Raw genomic sequence first — 23,394 nt, 5'->3', positions numbered from 1 at the left:
AGGCTACACGGGGGATCTTTGTCTTTGTGGTAAAGTGTGGGGACTCCCCACCTCTACCATGACGTACTAGCTCCAGATAGAGGTAACTTTACCCCACGTTAGTTAAATTTACCTCAGGTGAGGTAACTTTACCTCAGGTGAGATAACGTTACCTCAGGTGAGGTGACATTACGTTAGGTAGAGGTAACTTTACCTCAGATGCGGTAACTTTACCTCATGTGAGCTAACTTTACCTCATGTGAGCTAACTTTACCTCAGGTGAGGTAACTTTACCACAAATGAGATTACTTTACCTCAAGTGAGGTAACATTACGTTAGGTAGAGGTAACGTTACCTCAGGTGAGATAACTTTACCTCAGGTGAGATAACTTTACCTCAGGTGAGGTAACTTTACCTCAAGCAGAGGTAAAATTACCTCAGGTGAGGTAACATCTCAAGAGAGATAACTTTACCTCATGCGAGGTAACATTACCTTTGGTGAAATAAAATTACTTCAGGTGAGGTAACTTTTCTTGAGGTGAAGTAACTTTACCTCAGGTAGAGGTAATATTACCCCACGTTAGTTAAATTTACCTCAGGTGAGATAACTTTACCTCAGGTGAGGTAACTTTACCTCAAATGAGATAACTTTACCTCAAGTGAGGTAACATTACGTTAGGTAGAGGTAACTTTACCTCAGGTGAGGTAACGTTACCTCAGGAGAGGTAACTTTACCTCAGGTGAGGCAACGTTACCTCAGGGGAGGTAACTTTATCTCAGTTGAGATAACTTTACCTTAGGCGAGGTAAATTTACCTCAGATGAGATAACTTTACTTCAGGTAGAGGAAACATTACCTCAGGTGAAGTAGCTTTACCTCAAGTGATGTAATATAACGTTAAGTAGAGGTAACTTTACCTCAGGTGAGATAACTTTACCTCAGATGAGGTAACTTTACCTTAGGCGAGGTAAATTTACCTCAGGTAAAGTAACAGTATCTCAAATGAGGTAACTTTACCTCATGCGAGGTAACATTACCGTAGGTGAAGTTAAATTACTTCAGTTGAGGTAACTTTTCCTGAGGTGAAGTAACTTTACCTCAGGTAGAGGTAACATTACCCCACGTTAGTTCAATTTACCTCAGGTGAGATAACTTTACCTCAGGTGAGGTAACTTTACCTCAAGTGAGGTAACATTACGTTAGGTAGAGGTAACTTTACCTCAGGTGAGATAACTTTACCTCAGGTGAGGTAACATTACCTCACTGAGGGTAAGGTAATCAGAATGTGATGCAATCCGAATAAAATCACGTTATATTATAAGGTAATCTTCACCGCGACATTCTCATTCAGTGCAAAGTAAATATTGTACAATTAATTAGTCGCTCGTGTCAACACTGTACTAGATGTGGAGCTGTAATCGTAACGTGAAGTCGTCTCGTAGCGTAAATCTTACACGATTTTAAATACGGACTGCAATGTAACCCCCGTGTAATGTAACCCTTATAATAGTCACCGTGTAATGTAATCAAAATGTAATCCTTCATATAAGGTAACATTACCTCAGGTGATGTAACTTGTAATCCCCGTATGTCATGTGAATGTAATATCCGTGTAACGCAACCCAAATGTAATTCCCGTGTAATGCAATCCCCATATAATGTAATCCCCGTGTAATGTAATCCCCGTGTAATGTAATCCCCGTGTAATGTAATCCCCGTGCAATGTAATCCCCGTGTAATGCAATGCCCGTGTGATGTAATCCCATTGTAATGTAATCCCCGTGTAATGTAATCGCCGTGCAATGTAATCCCCGTGTAATGTAATCCCCGTGTAATGTAATCCCCGTGTAATGTAACGTCCTTGCCTCTGTGGGAGCTGACGCCATTGACGCGGCTTCTCCCTTCCTTGGCTCGGCGCGGGAAAATTCGAATGGGGGAGTGGGGGGTGGAGGTGGGGTGGGGGGAGTGGGAGGAGTTTAGGGAGTTGGGGGAGTGGGGGTTGGGGGGATTGGGGGTGGGGGGGAGTGGGAGGAGTTTAGGGAGTTGGGGAAGTGGGGGTGGGGTGGGGGGGTGAAGGTGAGGAGGGGTGGGGGAGTTTAGGGAGTGGGGGTCGAGAGGAGTGTGGGGGGGTGGGGGTTGTGGGGGGTGAGGGAGACGTATGACGTCATCGCGCTTTGATCCCAACAGACTCCGAGGGGGGAGATGCGATACGGGTGACGTCACCACACAATGATGTAATCAGATTTTTTTAAAAAATAAATCTGAATCTTTATGGTGTAGGGGGTATCCGATAAGCTATGAAGCTCTGTGTCACAGATATTCAGTAAGGGGCACAATCTGGCTGTCCGCCTGATGATGCTGGTTGTGATTACTGGCGAAACGTCTTACTCAGATTTATAAATGTTGTGGATTTGCTCTCCAACACACAACCGGTGTAGTGCTACATTATACACTACACTATACACTACACTATACACTACACTATACGCTGCACTATACACTACACTATACACTACACTATACACTGCACTACTATACACTACACTATACACTACACTACTATACACTACACTATACACTACACTATACACTGCACTATACACTACACTACTATACACTACACTATACACTACTATACACTACACTACTATACACTACACTATACACTACACTATACACTACACTACTATACACTACACTACACACTATACACTACACTACACACTATACACTACACTATACACTACACTATACACTACACTATACACTACACACTACACTATACACTACAATATGCACTACACTATACACTAGTGCTGTACTAAATCACGAGTTGGCACGTTCTGTTCACGTGACAAACCCTCTTGCTAATTGGCTGTGTCGGGTGGTGTCGGTTTTAACGACACAACATTTATATTGACGCGACGCAACGCTAGAAAAAAAAAACCTCTAATTATGGATCCTCAATCTGAATGAAAACCTCCAACGACAAAAACAAAATCTCAAATCGATTAATTAATTTCACGGTGACCTCCTTTGTCAGGACCGAAAATATAAGAAGAGGTTTTCCCCTTTTTTCTGGCAACAAAACAGCTGCGTTAAGATGTTAAAACACCAAACTTAAACCTTTTACAAGGATTCATACTCTTTGGTTTAAAGCTTTCGTGACTGCACGGATTTATATTCTTGGTTCTTTCGGTAAAGTCACCACCACGTAGAAGGGAAACAATAAAATAATAAAAATATAAAAACAAAATTCTCACGACGTTTCGACTGCAACACAAAGCAGCAATCATCGTCAGGTGAGAATTTTATTGTTTTATATTTTTATTATTTTATTGTTTCCCTTCTACGTGGTGACTTTACCGAAAGAACCAAGAATAAGGATTCATACTATTTGTTTTTTTCGGTAAAGTAACGAAGGTAAAAAATAAAATAAAACAACTAAATTAAATCACGACGTTTCGGGGCAACACAAGCTTCCTTCATCAGGTGTAAAAAAGGCGCACAGCAAAATTACTGTAGAGTCATTTTGCTGTGCCGCTTGTGATGTAATATAACGTTAGGTAGAGGTAATCTTACCTCAGGCGAGGTAATTTTACCTCAGATGAGGTAACTTTACCTCAGATGAGGTAACTTTACCTCAGGTAGAGGTAACATTACCTCAGATAGAGGTAACATTACCTCAGATAGAGGTAACTTTACCTCAGGTAGAGGTAACATTACCTCAGGTGAGGTAACTTTACCTCAGATAGAGGTAACTTTACCTCAGATAGAGGTAACTTTACCTCAGGTAGAGGTAACATTACCTCAGATAGAGGTAACTTTACCTCAGGAAGAGGTAACTTTACCTCAGGTGAGGTAACTTTACCTCAGGAAGAGGTAACTTTACCTCAGATAGAGGTAACATTACCTCAGGTAGAGGTAACATTACCTCAGATAGAGGTAACTTTACCTCAGGAAGAGGTAACTTTACCTCAAGTGAGGTAACTTTACTTCAGGAAGAGGTAACTTTACCTCAGATAGAGGTAACATTACCTCAGGTAGAGGTAACATTACCTCAGATAGAGGTAACTTTACCTCAGGAAGAGGTAACTTTACCTCAGGTGAGGTAACTTTACCTCAGGAAGAGGTAACTTTACCTCAGATAGAGGTAACATTACCTCAGATAGAGGTTACCTCAGATAGAGGTAACTTTACCTCGGGTAGAGGTAACATTACCTCAGGTAGAGGTAACATTACCTCAGATAGAGGTAACTTTACCTCCGGAAGAGGTAACTTTACCTCAGGTGAGGTAACTTTACCTCAGGAAGAGGTAACTTTACCCCAGATAGAGGTAACTTTACCTCAGATAGAGGTAACGTTGTGTCAAAGTAACCCTCACGTAGTGCAGGCCGCGTGCCACTGTAATCGTTAAACACAACGCTCGCGTGACGTCACCACCTCACTTCACGCGGCAGCCTCGAAGTGCACCCAGCCTGGCACAGGCGCCGTGGGGACGTCACCGTCACTGAGTGGCCAATGGCGGCGGTTGGTGGTGGTGGGGGGGAGTGGGGGGTGGGGGCAAAGGGGGTGGGGGTGAGTGGGGGGTAACGGGGGAGTGGGGGGGGCATCGCGGGTGGGAGGGGTGGGGGGTAACTGGGGAGTGGGGGGGGGGGCGAGACGCGTGACGTCACCACGCAGTGACGTCATCAGAGTTTTTAAGTTTAATTTTTTTTTATTCTGGAGGAGGAATCCGATGAGCTGTGAAGCTCTTTATTATCCACAGACGTCCACAGTAGGTGCACGGGGTCAGAACGCCACAACAACAAACACAATACAATAAACACCATGGGAGTGCAGAGTATAGGAAAGGTAGGCACGTGACCAACACAACTCTGTAGGGGCGTGTGAAGTGAAGTCTGTAGGGGCGTGTGAAGTGAAGTCTGTAGGACAGTGTGATGTGTAAGTTTGTTGGGTCATAGTTTTACCATCCTTGACGTGCAGGGATGACGACTAGGATTGGTGTTGTTAGGATCAGCGGCGAGCAGTTGTGACCAGGTGCTGCTGTGTGTAACGATTACAGATGACAGTGAGGGGGAAAAAAGCATTTGATCCCCTGCTGATTTTGTACGTTTGCCCACTGACAAAAGAAATGATCAGTCTATAATTTTAACGGTAGGTTTATTTGAACAGCGAGAGACAGAATAACAACAAGAAAATCCAGAAAAACGCGAGTTTAAGAGCCGGGAGCCAACAACAGCTTGGGGCTCGCAATGGCTACAGCGACTATTGGAACGGTCGATGCGGCCTCTGCGTTGAACAGCAGGAGACAACGGGTACAGTCTGGTTCCGCTACAACGCCGCGTGTTAGTTCTAACGACGCCAACTGGACGAAGTAACGCCGTGAATGTATCGTAAGGGGATACACGCCGTCTGTAACGCGGACGCGGATTGGATGCGACGCGACCGAGCGAACGGAACTACGTCTCAACGCGAGTAGGAGTAAGCGGTTCTACGTGCGGCTGCCCTCGGCGTAGCGGCGTCGCAACGAGGAGGAGGCGTTGGGATGCTGCTGGATGCTTCTAGACGCTACCCACGCGCCTCGGTCTTAGTCCCGCCTCTGTCTTGCCCATCATCTCGCGTGTTATCGCGGACCACGCTTCACCCTCCCCCCCCTATAGTTTATATTATTTCTCCACAACGCGGTGTTCTTCAGGAACGCAACAACCACCGCCGCGTTGCAGGAGAACGACGGACCGTGAACGCGCTTCGACGATTCGCGGCAACGCGACGGCAACACAAAGCGCCACGCGCGGTCTCTCGCGACCGGCGGTGTCTGCGACGAAGGTTTTTGTCGTCGTTGCCGCCGGGTTAGATGGCGTTGGATCACAATCCTGGCACGTCGCCCGATGAAGCCGGTCGCCGTTGTTATTTAATCACCGGCGAAACGTCACCGGTACTCGAATTGTAAATGCTGTGGTGGGTTCACTCTCCCCGACACGCAAGCGCCGTGTGTGCTGAAGTTGGTAACCAATTGGCGCGTTTCGTTTACGTGACAAACCCTGACTGATTGGCCGTGCCAGGCGATGGTGGTGGGTGGTGGTGGGTTAACGACACAATGTTTATGTTTACGAGATCTCTAACACAACAACAATAACAAAAACCAAACCTCTGTCACGGAAAAGTGTCACCACAGAGCAAGTCGCTCCGACCTCCTGGAGACACTGACACAGGGCAAGTCGCTCCCACCTCCTGGAGACACCGGCACGGGCTGTGTGAGCTGGGCTGCCTTCACAACCAACGAGACGCCGGCGCTGCCAACTGGGACCAAGACGTCAGCGCTGCCTCCACCGGTCTGGTGAGGTCATTCTCAACAGCAGGTTTTTGTTTTTTTACTTCACTTTACTTTTCCAGGTAAGGCCCCCACTGAGCTGTGTGGTAGCGACCTGCCTATCACAAATGAGGGCAGCGCACCGAAGTGGCTTGTCACGTGACATTTACAGCAGCCAAATACTCTGAACGCATGTTGAGATGTTAACCACCTCTCCTGGTATACAGGAGATCGTTGGTTCGATTCCAACCCTGACGCCTGCTATATATTTTGAGTTTGCGCGTCTCTCTCTCTCTCGCCCCGTGGTCGTGTGGATTTTTCTCCAGGTCCTCCGGTTTTTCCCCTCGACATTTAGAATCGAGATCACGCAATCAGAGTATCTGGCCGCTATCAATGTCCACACAATGATGAGCCACTTCGCTGAGCTTTCATTTGTGATGGCCAGGTGGTAGCGTCTGATAAAAGAGCCTCTACATATTCTGTTGGACCTTACTTAGTAAAATCCCAAGATAATTTTTGTTAGTTTAAGTAAGTATATAATTTTAAACAGAATCACAAACTAACGCTCAACTTTCTTAACCGTGTAAGAGTCAACGCGCGCCACCACCGTGCGACGACACGCGAGCAACCGGGACGATGCAGAGAATCTCTCAACACTTTCCCACGTCCGAGACGTCTGCAGAGTTACAGGGTGGGTGTCACGGTTCACTGGGTGGGCGTCGCCGTTCACGGGGTGGGTGTCACCGTTCACGGGGTGGGCGTCGCCGTTCACGGGGTGGGCGTCGCCGTTCACGGGGTGGGCGTCGCCGTTCACGGGGTGGGCGTCGCCGTTCACGGGGTGGGCGTCGCCGTTCACGGGGTGGGCGTCACCGTTCACGGGGTGGGCGTCACCGTTCACGGAGTGGGTGTCGCCGTTCACCGCAGAATCCCACGAATTTAGCGAGTGGCTGCTGCTGTTGTTGTTATCAAGACGTCGTTGCTCACCGCAGAGAAGCGTAGCGACACGACCGCCGCCGCGCTGCGCTAGCCGGCGCCAAAACTGTGCCACGCTCCCTGCCCCCTCGTGGCCCTGTGGGAGCCTCGCTACCGATAAAGTTATATTTGTTCAGTTATATTTTTTCAGACCGCAGGAATCCGATGAGCTATGAAGCTCTTCTCCGCAGATCTCCAGCCGTTCCACAGATGTCCTCTCCTACCAACCCCCCACCCCCCACCTCCTCCCCGCAGCTTTCCTCTCGGCAGCAAAGTGAATATCGCGCAAGCGATGGCTCGGGGCTACGGGACTGAGTGGACGGAGATTCGTGAGGGGACGACACCTTCGTCATTGGCCGCGGTTCGGCCTACCGCTGGATGGGTACGTACTGTACGTACTGTACGTACGTCGCACGGGGCAGGGCTACGAGACGGCACGCGGTGCTCACGGAGACCGGCGGGAGACGTGCAGACTGGGGTATCTGTAGGTGGATCGCCCTGCGGTGCCCCCCTCTAGGGTAACAACAGTGCAGCTCTGCACGGGGGACTCTGCACACTCACACACACAGGGACCCCCAGGTGATGGGGGTGGAGGTGGGGGACGTGCAGTGGTTGGGACCGAGAACTCCGCACTTGCAATCGAGGGGTGGCCGGGTCGGTTTAATCTCCCGCCCCCCACAGGGTGTGAGGCAGGTGTAGGAGGATTCCGTAGGTTTCCGTGTTCACGTTCAAAATCAGTTTCAAGAGTGGCACAGCCTCGGCTAATCACGTGGCCTGTTGTTGGAAACTAATTCACAGCTCGGCGTTGTGCGCTTTGTGCTCAGGATGGCTGACTTTTCTGTTTCCACGTGGATGAGAAAATGCATTCTGGCCGGTGTGTGTTCTCTGGTGGCTGTGAAGAGTTGATGGCCGTGCAAACGCCTTCTCACACACGGTGCACTTGAACGGCTTCTCTCCCGTGTGTGTTCTCTGGTGGCTGTGAAGAGTTGATGGCCGTGCAAACGCCTTCTCACTCACGGTGCATTTGAACGGCTTCTCTCCCGTGTGTGTTCTCTGATGGCTGTGAAGACTGGATGGGTCTGCAAACGCTTTCTCACACACGGTGCACTTGAACGGCTTCTCTCCCGTGTGTGTTCTCTGGTGGCTGTGAAGAGTTGATGGCCGTGCAAACGCCTTCTCACACACGGTGCACTTGAACGGCTTCTCTCCCGTGTGTGTTCTCTGGTGGCTGTGAAGAGTTGATAGCCGTGCAAACGCCTTCTCACACACGGTGCACTTGAACGGCTTCTCTCCCGTGTGTGTTCTCTGGTGGCTGTGAAGATGTGGTAGTTGTGCAAACGCCTTCTCACACACGGTGCACTTGAACGGCTTCTCTCCCGTGTGTGTTCTCTGGTGCCTGTGAAGATCTGGTAGTTGTGCAAACGCCTTCTCACACACGGTGCACTTGAACGGCTTTTCTCCCGTGTGTGTTCTCTGGTGGCTGTGAAGAGTTGATGGGTCTGCAAACGCCTTCTCACACACGGTGCACTTGAACGGCTTCTCTCCCGTGTGTGTTCTCTGGTGCCTGTGAAGATCTGGTAGTTGTGCAAACGCCTTCTCACACACGGTGCACTTGAACGGTTTCTCTCCCGTGTGTGTTCTCTGGTGTATCTTCAAGCTACTCTTGCGGTCTGTGCTGTATGGACATTGGTCACAATGATGACTTTTGTTACTGGGCTTAGGGGCGTGTCTTTTCTGCACGTGATGCTCTAGACTAGAGCGGCAGATGAACTGACGGTTGCAGGCAGGACACGGCAGCCTTGTGACCTCCACACCCACTCCACCTGCGTCATCCCAGAGGCACAAGACGCACACACCAACACCTAGACATGAACACTCTTGAACACGTGTGTGTGTGTGTATATATAAAGGTAAAGGTCCCCAACAGCCATATCAGACTGTTGGGCAAGTGCTGTTTGCGAGTACCTATGAAGGCCGGCATGGCACAAGAGGGAGTAGGTGGCCAACACCAGGCCCGGCCGCTTTTGTCTCTCCAGTGGCGATGTTTCCACGTTTAAGCTAGGTATTCATTTGAGGCTGAGTCAACCTAGGGGAGGCCTAAACATTCACCACTGACTTTGACCGTGAGTGGGAATCGAACTCAGGTGGCCGGGTTCGTAGTGCAGTGGGCTCCATTCTATATACACACACAGAGACAAAGAACCCCCGTCTAGCCTGTATACACTTTTGGGACAAGTGTTGTTATCGGGCACCGATGAAGGCCAGCACGGCACACGAGTGGGAGGGTGGCCAGCACCACACATGGCCGCCTTTGTCTTCTCAGTGGCGATGTTTACTACTACACACCACACCAGTTACTAACTTGCACCTTATCAGTGTGGGTGGTGCCTATAATCTCTGGTGAGCAGTGGCTATCATCTCTGGTGAGTGGTGGCTATAGTCTGGTGAGCAGTGGCTATCATCTCTGGCGAGTGATGGCTATCATCTCTGGTGAGCGTTGGCTATCATCTCTGGTGATTGGTGGCTATCGTCTCTGGTGAGTGGTGGCTATCATCCCTGGTGAGTGGTGACTATCATCTCTGGTGAGTGGTGGCTATCATTGCTGGTGAGTGGTGGCTATCATCTCTGGTGAGTGGTGGCTATTATCTCTGGTGAGTGGTGGCTATCATCTCTGGTGAGTGGTGGCTATCACCTCTGGTGAGTGGTGGCTATCATTGCTGGTGAGTGGTGGCTATCATCTCTGGTGAGCGGTGGCTATCATCTCTGGTGAGTGGTGGCTATCACCTCTGGTGAGTGGTGGCTATCATTGCTGGTGAGTGGTGGCTATCATCTCTGGTGAGTGGTGGCTATCATCTCTGGTGAGTGGTGGCTATCATCTCTGGTGAGCAGGGGCTATCATCTCTGGTGAGTGGTGGCTATCATCTCTGGTGAGTGGTGGCTATCATCTCTGGTGAGTGGTAGCTATCATCTCTGGTGAGTGGTGGCTATCATCTCTGGTGAGTGGTGGCTATCATGTCTGGTGAGTGGTGGCTATCATATCTGGTGAGTGGTGGCTATCATCTCTGATGAGTGGTGGCTATCAGCTCTGGTGAGGTGGCTATTATTTCTGGTGAGTGGTGGCTATCATCTCTGGTGAGTGGTGGCTATCATCTCTGGTGAGTGGTGGCTATCATCTCTGGTGAGTGGTGGCTATCATCTTTGGTGAGTGGTGGTTATCATCTCTGGTGAGTGGCGGCTATCATCTCTGTTGAGTGGTGGCTATCATCTCTGGTGAGTGATGGCTATCATCTATGGTGTGTGGTGGCTATCATCTCTGCTGAGCGGTGGCTATCATCTCTGGTGAGTGGTTGCTGTCATCTCTGGTGAGCAGAAGCTATCATCTCTGGTAAGTGGTGGCTATCATTGCTGGTGAGTGGTGGCTATCATCTCTGGTGAGTGGTGGCTATCATCTCCGGTGAGTGGTGGCTATCATCTCTGGTGAGTGGTGGCTATCATCTCTGGTGAGCGGTAGCTATCATCTCTGGTGAGTGGTGGCTATCATTGCTGGTGAGTGGTGGCTATCATCTCTGGTGAGTGGTGGCTATCATCTCTGGTGAGTGGTGGCTATCATGTCTGGTGAGTGGTGGCTATCATCTCTGGTGAGTGGTGGCTATCATCTCTGGTGAGTGGTGGCTATCATCTTTGGTGAGTGGTGGCTGTCATCTCTGGTGAGTGTTGGCTATCATATCTGGTGAGTGGTGGCTATCATCTCTGGTGAGTGGTGGCTATCATCTCTGGTGAGGTGGCTATTATTTCTGGTGAGTGGTGGCTATCATCTCTGGTGAGTGGTGGCTATCATCTCTGGTGAGTGGTGGCTATCATCTCTGGTGAGTGGTGGCTATAATCTCTGGTGAGTGGTGGTTATCATCTCTGGTGAGTGGTGGCTATCATCTCTGGTGAGTGGTGGCTATCATCTCTGGTGAGTGATGGCTATCATCTATGGTGTGTGGTGGCTATCATCTCTGCTGAGCGTTGGCTATCATCTCTGGTGAGTGGTTGCTGTCATCTCTGGTGAGCGGAAGCTATCATCTCTGGTGAGTGGTGGCTATCATTGCTGGTGAGTGGTGGCTATCATCTCTGGTGAGTGGTGGCTATCATCTCCGGTGAGTGGTGGCTATCATCTCTGGTGAGTGGTGGCTATCATCTCTGGTGAGCGGTAGCTATCATCTCTGGTGAGTGGTGGCTATCATTGCTGGTGAGTGGTGGCTATCATCTCTGGTGAGTGGTGGCTATCATCTCTGGTGAGTGGTGGCTATCATCTCTGGTGAGTGGTGGCTATCATCTCTGGTGAGTGGTGGCTATAGTCTGGTGAGTGGTGGCTATAGTCTGGTGAGCAGTGGTGAGTCTCTGGTGAGCGGTGCTCACAGTGTTCCTCGCTTGGTGGAGGCTGCACGGGCTGCAGGTCTCTGGCGGTGGCCCTGGGAGCCAACTCGCTGCTGCTGCTGCTGCGTCGCGAGGGCCCGGCCTCGCAGGCGATGCCCAGCTCCTGGGCGAACTCCTCGCCGTACCAGACCAGCAGCTCAGAGCCGGGCCCCACGGCACGGAACGTGCGGTAGTAAATCTGCCCCCGGTGCTGGAAGGCCACCAGGTTCTGCTCCTGCTCATTCCTCGCGCAGTTGACGAACCTGCGGGGGCAGACGCGGGGGGCGGGGTGGGCGCTGTTAGCGAGCGCCTATTAAGGGCCGGCACTGGGCGCTACGTGGGGGTGGTGGGGCTGGAACCACGCTCAGTACCGGGTGCTCATTTGATGCAGAGTCGACCAAGGGGAGGCCCAGGGTCTCTGGGTGCAGTGGTTCTGGTCTCTGTGTGTGGTGGTTCTGGTCTCTGTGTGTGGTGGTTCTGGTCTCTGTGTGTCGTGGTTCAGGTCTCTATGTGTAGTGGTTCTGGTCTCTGTGTGTACTGGTTCTGGTCTGTGTGTAGTAGTTCTGGTCTCTGTAGTGGTTCTGGTCTCTGTGTGTGGTGGTTCTGGTCTCTGTGTGGTGGTTCTGGTCTCTGTAGTGGTTCTGGTTTCTGTATGTAGTAGTGCTGGTCTCTGTGTGTAGTGGTTCTGGTCTCTGTGTGTCGTGGTTCTGGTCTATGTGTAGTGGTTCTGGTCTCTGTGTGTGGTGGTTCTGGTCTCTGTGTGTAGTGGTTCTGGTCTCTGTGTGGTGGTTCTGGTCTCTGTTTGGTGGTTCTGGTCTCTGTAGTGGTTCTGGTCTCTGTGTGGAGTGGTTCTGGTCTCTCTGTGTAGTGGTCCTTAAGACACGAATCACCTCATCCAATTTGATTTTGATTCATCCTGAGCATCAACATATTCACGATCCTTTTTGTTTTTGTAAATCTGAAACACACACGCACACGAGCAGATCCACGGATAATTCATGTGAGTTGGACCGTAACTTGAACTTCTTTCGTACCGGACGTAGCCAACCGTGCTGATCGGAGGTGCGGGGGGAAGGACAACAAACTAAACACTAAGAGCAGTTCTAAAGAAATGAATTTTAAACGAGATCAGCGGCGAGGTGTCGTGGTTTATTTTTGCGTAAGGAGCGCGTGAGATGGAACCACGCGTCTGTGGTTCCTCCTTACGCATCGAAGTTGTTCTGTCCTTGCGAGCGAGCGGCTGCTGTGGGTTACAAGTTGAACTCATAATGACGTTAAATTTTGGGTCTCTCTATGAATCTGTGGGTCTCTGTGTGAGTCTCTGGGTCTCTGTGCGAGACTTTGAGTCTCTGTGAAAGTCTCTGGGTCTCTCTGTGCCAGTCTCTGGGTCTCTGTGTGAGTCTCTGGGTCTCTGTGCGAGACTTTGGGTCTCTGTGCGAGTCTCTAGGTCTCTGTGCAAGCCTCTAGGGCTCTGTGCGAGACTTTGGGTCCCTGTGCGAGTCTCTAGGTCTCCGTGCGAGTCTCTGGGTCTCTTCTGTGTGAGTCTGTGGGTGACTGTGTGAAGCTATGGGTTTCTCTGTATCTCCCTCACGAGCCTCCTCTCCACACACACGACGTCGATGATGATGTAGGAATAGGAGAAGGCTGCAGCAGTGGCAGTGGCAGCAGCATCAGCAGCAGCTCACCAGCCAGCAGTACTCGCTCACGGGGTTCTCCTCAGACACCTCTCCCTGGTAGGGCCCAAACATCACCCCCTTGGGCAGCTTCTTCCTGTTGCTCCACACCCCGAGGCCGGCGCCGGCGATGGAGGAGGCGCCGACGGTGAGGCCCTGGGGCAGGCTGAGCCGGGCCCTGTCGGCCACTCCCGGGGTCACGGCCGCGTCCGCGATGAACTCTGGTGGGCCGTGCACGGAGCACTCCCCCAGGTAGAAATCCCTGCACAGCTCGCAGACTGAGAGCCACAGCAGCAGCAGTAGCAGGAGGGGGGCGAATCGCAGTAGCAGCAGCAGCAGCAGTGGCACTGTGAGAGAGTGAGAGGGTGAGGAGCGCTCCAGACAGATGCCTCCCTCCCTCCCTCTCTGCATGGTGAACTTATTTAGCTCGCTCATCGGAGATGTATCCCCTGTCACCCTCCCTGCATCCCTCCCCTCCCTCCCTGCATCCCTGAGCGAGGGAGCAAAAGAGAGAGAGGTGAGTGAGATTGCGAGAAAGGGAGCGTGTGAGAGGGAGGGCAAGGGGGAGAGAGTGAGAGGGAGCAGGTGGAATATATCGAGTAAGAGCGCGGGAGCAATAGAGGGAGATAGGTGAGAGTGTGAGGAAGTGAGAGTGTAACAAAGTGAGAGAGATAGGTGAGAGTGTGAGACAGTGAGAGTGTAACAAAGAGAGAGAGATAGGTGAGAGTGTGAGACAGTGAGAGTGTAACAAAGTGAGAGAGATAGGTGAGAGTGTGAGAAAGTGAGAGTAAGGGGCCGTCCATAAATGACGTCACGCACTTGGGGGGGGGGGGTCAGACATTTGTGACGATGTGTGACGAGGGGGGGGGGGGTTGAGAAATGTGACGTCACATCAAAATGCGCAACTTTAAATGAATATAGACAACACGTTCTACTTAATTAAATAGACTTTTTAACACGTGTTTTCTCCTACAACATCAGCGTGCAGCGCCACATTAAATACGCACTACAATGACAATAGTTTAAAGCGATTTGCAGCATGTTTTATATATATTTGGGGAGGGGGGGCAGAGCTTTGTGAGGGGGGGTCTGACTTTTTGTGATGCCGTGTGATGATGGGGTGGGGGGATCAAAAATCGTCCAAAATCGCGTGACGTCATTTAAGAGAGTGTGAGAAAGTGACAGTGAGAGAGAGAGAGTGACAGAGTGACAGTGAGTGAGTGACAGTGAGAAAGTGACAGAGAGTGAGAGAGAGAGTGAGAGTGTAAGAAAGTGACAGTGAGAGTGAGAAAGTGACAGAGAGTGAGAAAGTGACAGTGACAGTGAGAGATAGAGAGAGAGAGGTAGAGGGAGCAGGGGGTCTCACAGAAGAAGTCGTCGTCCTGGGGCTCCTCCACCTCTGTGTAGACTTTCCTCTCGCGCTGCCGCAGGCCGTAGCGAGAGCGAGCGCTGAGCGACACCGCCGCAGCCTGGGCGGAGGAGGCCGGCGGAACGGAGGAGCCTGCGGGCAAACGCGGCGAGATGTTGACCACCTCTCTCGGTGTACGGGAGGTCGTGGGTTCCATCCCGACCCTGACAAAGCCTGCCGTACATCCGGAACCCGCGTGTCTCTCTCTCTCTCCTCCGTGGCGAGATGTTGACTCCCTCGCGTGGTCTACGGGAGGTCGTGGAAGCGATCCCGACCCTGACGACTCACCCTGTACGTGTGGAGTCTGCGTGTTGTACCTCCCCGTGGTTGCGTGGATTCCGGTGAGAATAGAGGTGGAGTGTGGAGTTCCGGTGAGAATAGAGGGGAGTGTGGAGTTCCAGTGAGAATAGAGGGGAGTGTGGAGTTCCAGTGAGAATAGAGGGGAGTGTGGAGTTCCGGTGAGAATAGAGGGGAGTGTGGAGTTCCGGTGGGAACAGAGCGGAGTGTGGAGTTCCGGTGAGAATAGAGGTGGAGTCTGGAGTTCCGGTGAGAATAGAGGGGAGTGTGGAGTTCTGGCTGGAATAGAGGGGAGTGTGGAGTTCCGGTGGGAATAGAGGTGGAGTGTGGAGTTCCGGTGAGAATAGAGGGGAGTGTGCAATTCCGGTGAGAATAGAGGGGGAGCGTGGAGTTGCGGTGGGAATAGAAATCACCGCTGCAGGCTACGCACCTCCACGTATCCTCTGGAGCACCACCCTCAGGGCCTCCTTGCAGGCGGTGGCTCTGCGCTCCAGCCTGAACATCGCCATCCTGGCCTTGTGCACCTCCCTCAGCTCAAATCCCCTGAACTCCTCCTCCTGCTGCTGCTCCTCCTCCACGCCCTCCAAGATGCTCCACACGTACTCCAGGGCTTCCGCTTTAGTCTGAGCGGAGGGGGCGGTGGGGTGAGGGATCGGAAGGGGGTGCGGGGGGCAGAGTTGGTTCACTCCCTCGCCTGGTACGCAGGAGGTCGCGGGTTCGATCTCGACCCTGACACCTCATCGGATTCCTCCAGTACAATACATATTCTAATTCTGATATTCTGATTCTGTATATCTGATTCCATACATCAAGCAGAACCATGCTGTTGTCATGCTGAACCTCGGTGGGTATGGCAGGCCAAGCCTCTTCTACGAAAAGTAAAAAGTAATAAAATACAAATTAAGATTCTTCCACTGATCTGTATTTCGCAATTTCTGTACGACTCCAATAATTTTGATCGTCAAAATCGCCAAATTTTGCGGAGCTCCGCTGCAAATACAGGGAGACGAGAGGTGAGACAGCGACGAGCTCAGCCTCCCCTCTGATTGCGCAACCCCTCAGAAACTGGATGGAGCGCGGGCAATAAGCGCGTGCCTGTTACCATCTCTCTGTAATGATTGGAATCATACAGAAATTACATTTATAACACAGATCAGTGGAAACATTTTTTTTTACTTTTCGTAACAGCTATTTTCATTGGCGTATATGACAGGTGAGGCTCTAGCCTCGCCTGCCTCCCCTGACCGCACGTCCCTGGTATATGAGTGTTTAGTAGTACGTATGTATGTTGAAGTTCTTTGGCACCGTACGTAGCCAACCTCGCTAATGGGAGGTGCGTGGGAAGGACAACAAACTAAAGACAACAACAACAACAACAGCAGCAGCTGTAACGAGAGGGGTGCCGTGCGCTGTGCACAGAGACCTTGCGCTTGCTGGGAGCTGCCCTCGCGTGCGACTCTCCCACGGTAGCCCAGCGTGAAGCAGCCCCCTTGTCTCCTCCTGAGTGAACACACGCACACACGTGTGAACACACAGACACACGTGAACACACGCACACACGTGTGAACACGCACACACACACGTGAACACTCCTGCGTGAGTCTACAGGGGTCTCTGTGTGAGTCTACAGGGCTCTCTGTGTGAGTCTACAGGGGTCTCTGTGTGAGTCTACAGGGGGTCTCTGTGAGTCTACAGGGGGTCTCTGTGTGAGTCTACAGGGGGTCTCTGCGTGAGTCTACAGGGGGTTTCTGTGTGAGTGTACAGCGGGTCTCTGTGTGAGTCTACAGGGGGTCTCTGTGTGAGTCTACAGGGGTGTCTGTGTGAGTCTACAGGGGGTCTCTGCGTGAGTCTACAGGGGGTTTCTGTGTGAGTGTACAGCGGGTCTCTGTGTGAGTCTACAGGGGGTCTCTGTGTGAGTCTACAAGGGTCTCTGTGTGAGTTTAAAGGGGTCTCTGCGTGAGTCTACAGGGGGTCTCTGCGTGAGTCTACAGGGGGTCTCTGTGTGAGTCTACAGGGGGTCTCTGTGTGAGTCTACAGGGGGTCTCTGTGTGAGTCTACAGGGGTCTCTGTTTGAGTCTACAGGGGGTCTCTGCGTGAGTCTACAGGGGGTCTCTGTGTGAGTCTACAGGGGGTCTCTGTGTGAGTCTACAAGGAGTCTCTGTGTGAGTCTACAGGGGTCTTTGTGTGAGTCTACAGGGGTCTCTGTGTGAGTCTACAGGGGGTGTCTGCGTGAGTCTACAGGGGGTCTCTGTGTGAGTCTACAGGGGGTCTCTGCGTGAGTCTACAGGGGTCTCTGTGTGAGTCTACAGGGGTCTCTGTGTGAGTCTACAGGGGGTGTCTGTGTGAGTCTACAGGGGTTCTCTGCGTGAGTCTACAGGGGTCTCTGCGTGAGTCTACAGGGGGTCTCTGTGTGAGTGTACAGCGGGTCTCTGTGTGAGTCTACAGGAGGTCTCTGTGTGAGTCTACAGGGGTCTCTGTGTGAGTCTACAGGGGGTCTCTGCGTGAGTCTACAGGGGTCTCTGTGTGAGTCTACAGGGGTCTCTGTGTGAGTCTACAAGGGTCTCTGTGTGAGTTTCAAGGGGGTGTCTGCGTGAGTCTACAGGGGGTCTCTGCGTGAGTCTACAGGGGGTCTCTGTGTGAGTCTACAGGGGGTCTCTGTGTGAGTCTACAGGGGGTCTCTGTGTGAGTCTACAGGGGTCTCTGTGTGAGTCTACAGGGGGTCACTGTGTGAGTCTACAGGGGTCTCTGTGTGAGTCTACAGGGGGTGTCTGCGTGAGTCTACAGGGGGTCTCTGTGTGAGTATATAGGGGGTCTCTGTGTGAGTCTACAGGGTCTCTGTGTGAGTCTACAGGGGGTCTCTGCGTGAGTCTACAGGGGTCTCTGTGTGAGTATACAGGGGGTCTCTGTGTGAGTCTACAGGGGTCTCTGCGTGAGTCTACAGGGGTCTCTGTGTGAGTCTACAGGGTCTCTGTGTGAGTCTACAGGGGTCTCTGTGTGAGTCTACAGGGGTCTCTGTGTGAGTCTACAGGGGGTGTCTGCGTGAGTCTACAGGGGTCTCTGTGTGAGTCTATAGGGGGTCTCTGTGTGAGTCTACAGGGGTCTCTGTGTGAGTCTACAGGGGGTCTCTGCGTGAGTCTACAGGGGTCTCTGTGTGAGTCTACAGGGGATCTCTGTGTGAGTCTACAGGGGTGTCTGTATGAGTCTACAGGGGGTCTCTGTGTGAGTCTACAGGGGTCTCTGTGTGAGTCTACAGGGGTGTCTGTGTGAGTGTACAGGGGGTCTCTGTGTGAGTCTATAGGGGGTCTCTGTGTGAGTCTACAGGGGATCTCTGTGTGAGTCTACAGGGATCTCTGTATGAGTCTACAGGGGGTCTCTGTGTGAGTCTACAGGGGTCTCTGTGTGAGTCTACAGGGGTCTCTGTGTGAGTGTACAGGGGGTCTCTGTGTGAGTCTACAGGGGTCTCTGTGTGAGTCTACAGGGGGTCTCTGTGTGAGTCTACAGGGGGTCTCTGTGTGAGTCTACAGGGGTCTCTGTGTGAGTCTACGGGGGGTCTCTGTGTGAGTCTATAGGGGGTCTCTGTGTGAGTGTACAGGGTCTCTGTATGAGTCTACAGGGGTCTCTGTGTGAGTGTACAGGGGGTCTCTGTGTGAGTGTACAGGGGTCTCTGTGTGAGTGTACAGGGGTCTCTGTGTGAGTCTACAGGGGGTCTCTGTGTGAGTGTACAGGGTCTCTGTATGAGTCTACAGGGGTCTCTGTGTGAGTGTACAGGGGTATCTGTGTGAGTGTACAGGGGTCTCTGTGTGAGTCTATAGGGGTGTCTGTGTGAGTGTACAGGGGGTCTCTGTGTGAGCCTACAGGGGGTCTCTCTGTGAGTCTACAGTGGGTTTCTGTGTGAGTCTACGGGGGTCTTTGTGTGAGTCTACAGGGGTCTCTGTGTGAGTCTACAGGGGGTCTCTGCGTGAGTCTACAGGGGGCCTCTGCATGAGTCTACAGGGGTCTCTGTGTGAGTTTAAAGGGGTCTCTGCGTGAGTCTACAGGGGGTCTCTGCGTGAGTCTACAGGGGGTCTCTGTGTGAGTCTACAGGGGGTCTCTGTGTGAGTCTACAGGGGTCTCTGTGTGAGTCTACAGGGGTCTCTGTGTGAGTCTACAGGGGGTCTCTGCGTGAGTCTACAGGGGGTCTCTGTGTGAGTCTACAGGGGGTCTCTGTGTGAGTCTACAAGGAGTCTCTGTGTGAGTCTACAGGGGTCTTTGTGTGAGTCTACAGGGGTCTCTGTGTGAGTCTACAGGGGGTGTCTGCGTGAGTCTACAGGGGGTCTCTGTGTGAGTCTACAGGGGGTCTCTGCGTGAGTCTACAGGGGTCTCTGTGTGAGTCTACAGGGGTCTCTGTGTGAGTCTACAGGGGGTGTCTGTGTGAGTCTACAGGGGTTCTCTGCGTGAGTCTACAGGGGTCTCTGCGTGAGTCTACAGGGGGTCTCTGTGTGAGTGTACAGCGGGTCTCTGTGTGAGTCTACAGGAGGTCTCTGTGTGAGTCTACAGGGGTCTCTGTGTGAGTCTACAGGGGGTCTCTGCGTGAGTCTACAGGGGTCTCTGTGTGAGTCTACAGGGGTCTCTGTGTGAGTCTACAAGGGTCTCTGTGTGAGTTTCAAGGGGGTGTCTGCGTGAGTCTACAGGGGGTCTCTGCGTGAGTCTACAGGGGGTCTCTGTGTGAGTCTACAGGGGGTCTCTGTGTGAGTCTACAGGGGGTCTCTGTGTGAGTCTACAGGGGTCTCTGTGTGAGTCTACAGGGGGTCACTGTGTGAGTCTACAGGGGTCTCTGTGTGAGTCTACAGGGGGTGTCTGCGTGAGTCTACAGGGGGTCTCTGTGTGAGTATATAGGGGGTCTCTGTGTGAGTCTACAGGGTCTCTGTGTGAGTCTACAGGGGGTCTCTGCGTGAGTCTACAGGGGTCTCTGTGTGAGTATACAGGGGGTCTCTGTGTGAGTCTACAGGGGTCTCTGCGTGAGTCTACAGGGGTCTCTGTGTGAGTCTACAGGGTCTCTGTGTGAGTCTACAGGGGTCTCTGTGTGAGTCTACAGGGGTCTCTGTGTGAGTCTACAGGGGGTGTCTGCGTGAGTCTACAGGGGTCTCTGTGTGAGTCTATAGGGGGTCTCTGTGTGAGTCTACAGGGGTCTCTGTGTGAGTCTACAAGGGGTCTCTGCGTGAGTCTACAGGGGTCTCTGTGTGAGTCTACAGGGGATCTCTGTGTGAGTCTACAGGGGTGTCTGTATGAGTCTACAGGGGGTCTCTGTGTGAGTCTACAGGGGTCTCTGTGTGAGTCTACAGGGGTGTCTGTGTGAGTGTACAGGGGGTCTCTGTGTGAGTCTATAGGGGGTCTCTGTGTGAGTCTACAGGGGATCTCTGTGTGAGTCTACAGGGATCTCTGTATGAGTCTACAGGGGGTCTCTGTGTGAGTCTACAGGGGTCTCTGTGTGAGTCTACAGGGGTGTCTGTGTGAGTGTACAGGGGGTCTCTGTGTGAGTCTATAGGGGGTCTCTGTGTGAGTCTACAGGGGTCTCTGTGTGAGTGTACAGGGGGTCTCTGTGTGAGTCTACAGGGGTCTCTGTGTGAGTCTACAGGGGGTCTCTGTGTGAGTCTACAGGGGGTCTCTGTGTGAGTCTACAGGGGTCTCTGTGTGAGTCTACGGGGGGTCTCTGTGTGAGTCTATAGGGGGTCTCTGTGTGAGTGTACAGGGTCTCTGTATGAGTCTACAGGGGTCTCTGTGTGAGTGTACAGGGGGTCTCTGTGTGAGTGTACAGGGGTCTCTGTGTGAGTGTACAGGGGGTCTCTGTGTGAGTCTACAGGGGGTCTCTGTGTGAGTGTACAGGGTCTCTGTATGAGTCTACAGGGGTCTCTGTGTGAGTGTACAGGGGTATCTGTGTGAGTGTACAGGGGTCTCTGTGTGAGTCTATAGGGGTGTCTGTGTGAGTGTACAGGGGGTCTCTGTGAGAGCCTACAGGGGGTCTCTCTGTGAGTCTACAGTGGGTTTCTGTGTGAGTCTACGGGGGTCTTTGTGTGAGTCTACAGGGGTCTCTGTGTGAGTCTACAGGGGGTCTCTGCGTGAGTCTACAGGGGGCCTCTGCATGAGTCTACAGGGGTCTCTGTGTGAGTTTAAAGGGGTCTCTGCGTGAGTCTACAGGGGGTCTCTGCGTGAGTCTACAGGGGGTCTCTGTGTGAGTCTACAGGGGGTCTCTGTGTGAGTCTACAGGGGGTCTGTGTGTGTCTCTACAGGGGTCTCTGTGTGAGTCTACAGGGGGTCTCTGCGTGAGTCTACAGGGGGTCTCTGTGTGAGTCTACAGGGGGTCTCTGTGTGAGTCTACAAGGAGTCTCTGTGTGAGTCTACAGGGGTCTTTGTGTGAGTCTACAGGGGTCTCTGTGTGAGTCTACAGGGGGTGTCTGCGTGAGTCTACAGGGGTCTCTGTGTGAGTCTACAGGGGGTCTCTGCGTGAGTCTACAGGGGTCTCTGTGTGAGTCTACAGGGGTCTCTGTGTGAGTCTACAGGGGGTGTCTGTGTGAGTCTACAGGGGTTCTCTGCGTGAGTCTACAGGGGTCTCTGCGTGAGTCTACAGGGGGTCTCTGTGTGAGTGTACAGCGGGTCTCTGTGTGAGTCTACAGGAGGTCTCTGTGTGAGTCTACAGGGGTCTCTGTGTGAGTCTACAGGGGGTCTCTGCGTGAGTCTACAGGGGTCTCTGTGTGAGTCTACAGGGGTCTCTGTGTGAGTCTACAAGGGTCTCTGTGTGAGTTTCAAGGGGGTGTCTGCGTGAGTCTACAGGGGGTCTCTGCGTGAGTCTACAGGGGGTCTCTGTGTGAGTCTACAGGGGGTCTCTGTGTGAGTCTACAGGGGTCTCTGTGTGAGTCTACAGGGGGTCACTGTGTGAGTCTACAGGGGTCTCTGTGTGAGTCTACAGGGGGTGTCTGCGTGAGTCTACAGGGGGTCTCTGTGTGAGTATATAGGGGGTCTCTGTGTGAGTCTACAGGGTCTCTGTGTGAGTCTACAGGGGGTCTCTGCGTGAGTCTACAGGGGTCTCTGTGTGAGTATACAGGGGGTCTCTGTGTGAGTCTACAGGGGTCTCTGCGTGAGTCTACAGGGGTCTCTGTGTGAGTCTACAGGGTCTCTGTGTGAGTCTACAGGGGTCTCTGTGTGAGTCTACAGGGGTCTCTGTGTGAGTCTACAGGGGGTGTCTGCGTGAGTCTACAGGGGTCTCTGTGTGAGTCTATAGGGGGTCTCTGTGTGAGTCTACAGGGGTCTCTGTGTGAGTCTACAGGGGGTCTCTGCGTGAGTCTACAGGGGTCTCTGTGTGAGTCTACAGGGGATCTCTGTGTGAGTCTACAGGGGTGTCTGTATGAGTCTACAGGGGGTCTCTGTGTGAGTCTACAGGGGTCTCTGTGTGAGTCTACAGGGGTGTCTGTGTGAGTGTACAGGGGGTCTCTGTGTGAGTCTATAGGGGGTCTCTGTGTGAGTCTACAGGGGATCTCTGTGTGAGTCTACAGGGATCTCTGTATGAGTCTACAGGGGGTCTCTGTGTGAGTCTACAGGGGTCTCTGTGTGAGTCTACAGGGGTGTCTGTGTGAGTGTACAGGGGGTCTCTGTGTGAGTCTATAGGGGGTCTCTGTGTGAGTCTACAGGGGTCTCTGTGTGAGTGTACAGGGGGTCTCTGTGTGAGTCTACAGGGGTCTCTGTGTGAGTCTACAGGGGGTCTCTGTGTGAGTCTACAGGGGGTCTCTGTGTGAGTCTACAGGGGTCTCTGTGTGAGTCTACGGGGGGTCTCTGTGTGAGTCTATAGGGGGTCTCTGTGTGAGTGTACAGGGTCTCTGTATGAGTCTACAGGGGTCTCTGTGTGAGTGTACAGGGGGTCTCTGTGTGAGTGTACAGGGGTCTCTGTGTGAGTGTACAGGGGGTCTCTGTGTGAGTCTACAGGGGGTCTCTGTGTGAGTGTACAGGGTCTCTGTATGAGTCTACAGGGGTCTCTGTGTGAGTGTACAGGGGTATCTGTGTGAGTGTACAGGGGTCTCTGTGTGAGTCTATAGGGGTGTCTGTGTGAGTGTACAGGGGGTCTCTGTGTGAGCCTACAGGGGGTCTCTCTGTGAGTCTACAGTGGGTTTCTGTGTGAGTCTACGGGGGTCTTTGTGTGAGTCTACAGGGGTCTCTGTGTGAGTCTACAGGGGGTCTCTGTGAGTCTACAGGGGGTCTCTGTGTGAGTCTACAGGGAGTCTCTGTGTGAGTGTACAGGGGGACTCTGTATGAGTCTACAGGGGGTCTCTGTGTGAGTCTACAGGGGGTCTCTGTGTGAGTCTACAGGGGGTCTCTGTGTGAGT

General features: G+C 52.3%; 1 protein-coding gene across 1 annotated transcript; it reads right to left on the bottom strand.

The window, feature by feature from the left end:
* Positions 1-5,125: 5,125 nt before the first annotated feature.
* On the bottom strand, positions 5,126-14,931 carry LOC142908353 (uncharacterized). Its single transcript, XM_076058921.1, has 6 exons — positions 14,925-14,931; positions 14,705-14,839; positions 13,351-13,820; positions 12,556-12,623; positions 11,631-11,928; positions 5,126-9,163 (listed from the first exon to the last, which is right to left on the bottom strand). The coding sequence occupies exons 1-6, from the start codon at positions 14,929-14,931 to the stop codon at positions 8,057-8,059; spliced, it is 2,085 nt and encodes a 694-aa protein (XP_075915036.1). The 3' UTR covers positions 5,126-8,056.
* Between the last annotated feature and the right edge of the window lie 8,463 nt (positions 14,932-23,394).

This window comes from Petromyzon marinus, assembly GCF_048934315.1.
Source record: "Petromyzon marinus isolate PM22_M1 ecotype Great Lakes invasive population chromosome 80 unlocalized genomic scaffold, UKy_Petmar_22M1.pri1.0 chr80_unloc.3, whole genome shotgun sequence".
NCBI lineage: Eukaryota > Metazoa > Chordata > Hyperoartia > Petromyzontiformes > Petromyzontidae > Petromyzon > Petromyzon marinus.
This window is presented reverse-complemented; position numbering and strand designations above follow the sequence as displayed.

Excerpts from the sequence above, each read along its gene's own strand:
- LOC142908353 (XM_076058921.1), bottom strand. Across the intron at positions 13,821-14,704 it reads CCAGGACGACGACTTCTTCT|GGAGGGAGGGGAGGGATGCA; the intron begins GTGAGACCCCCT and ends TCAGGGATGCAG. Across the intron at positions 12,624-13,350 it reads TGAGCGAGTACTGCTGGCTG|ATTTACAAAAACAAAAAGGA; the intron begins GTGAGCTGCTGC and ends TGTGTGTTTCAG.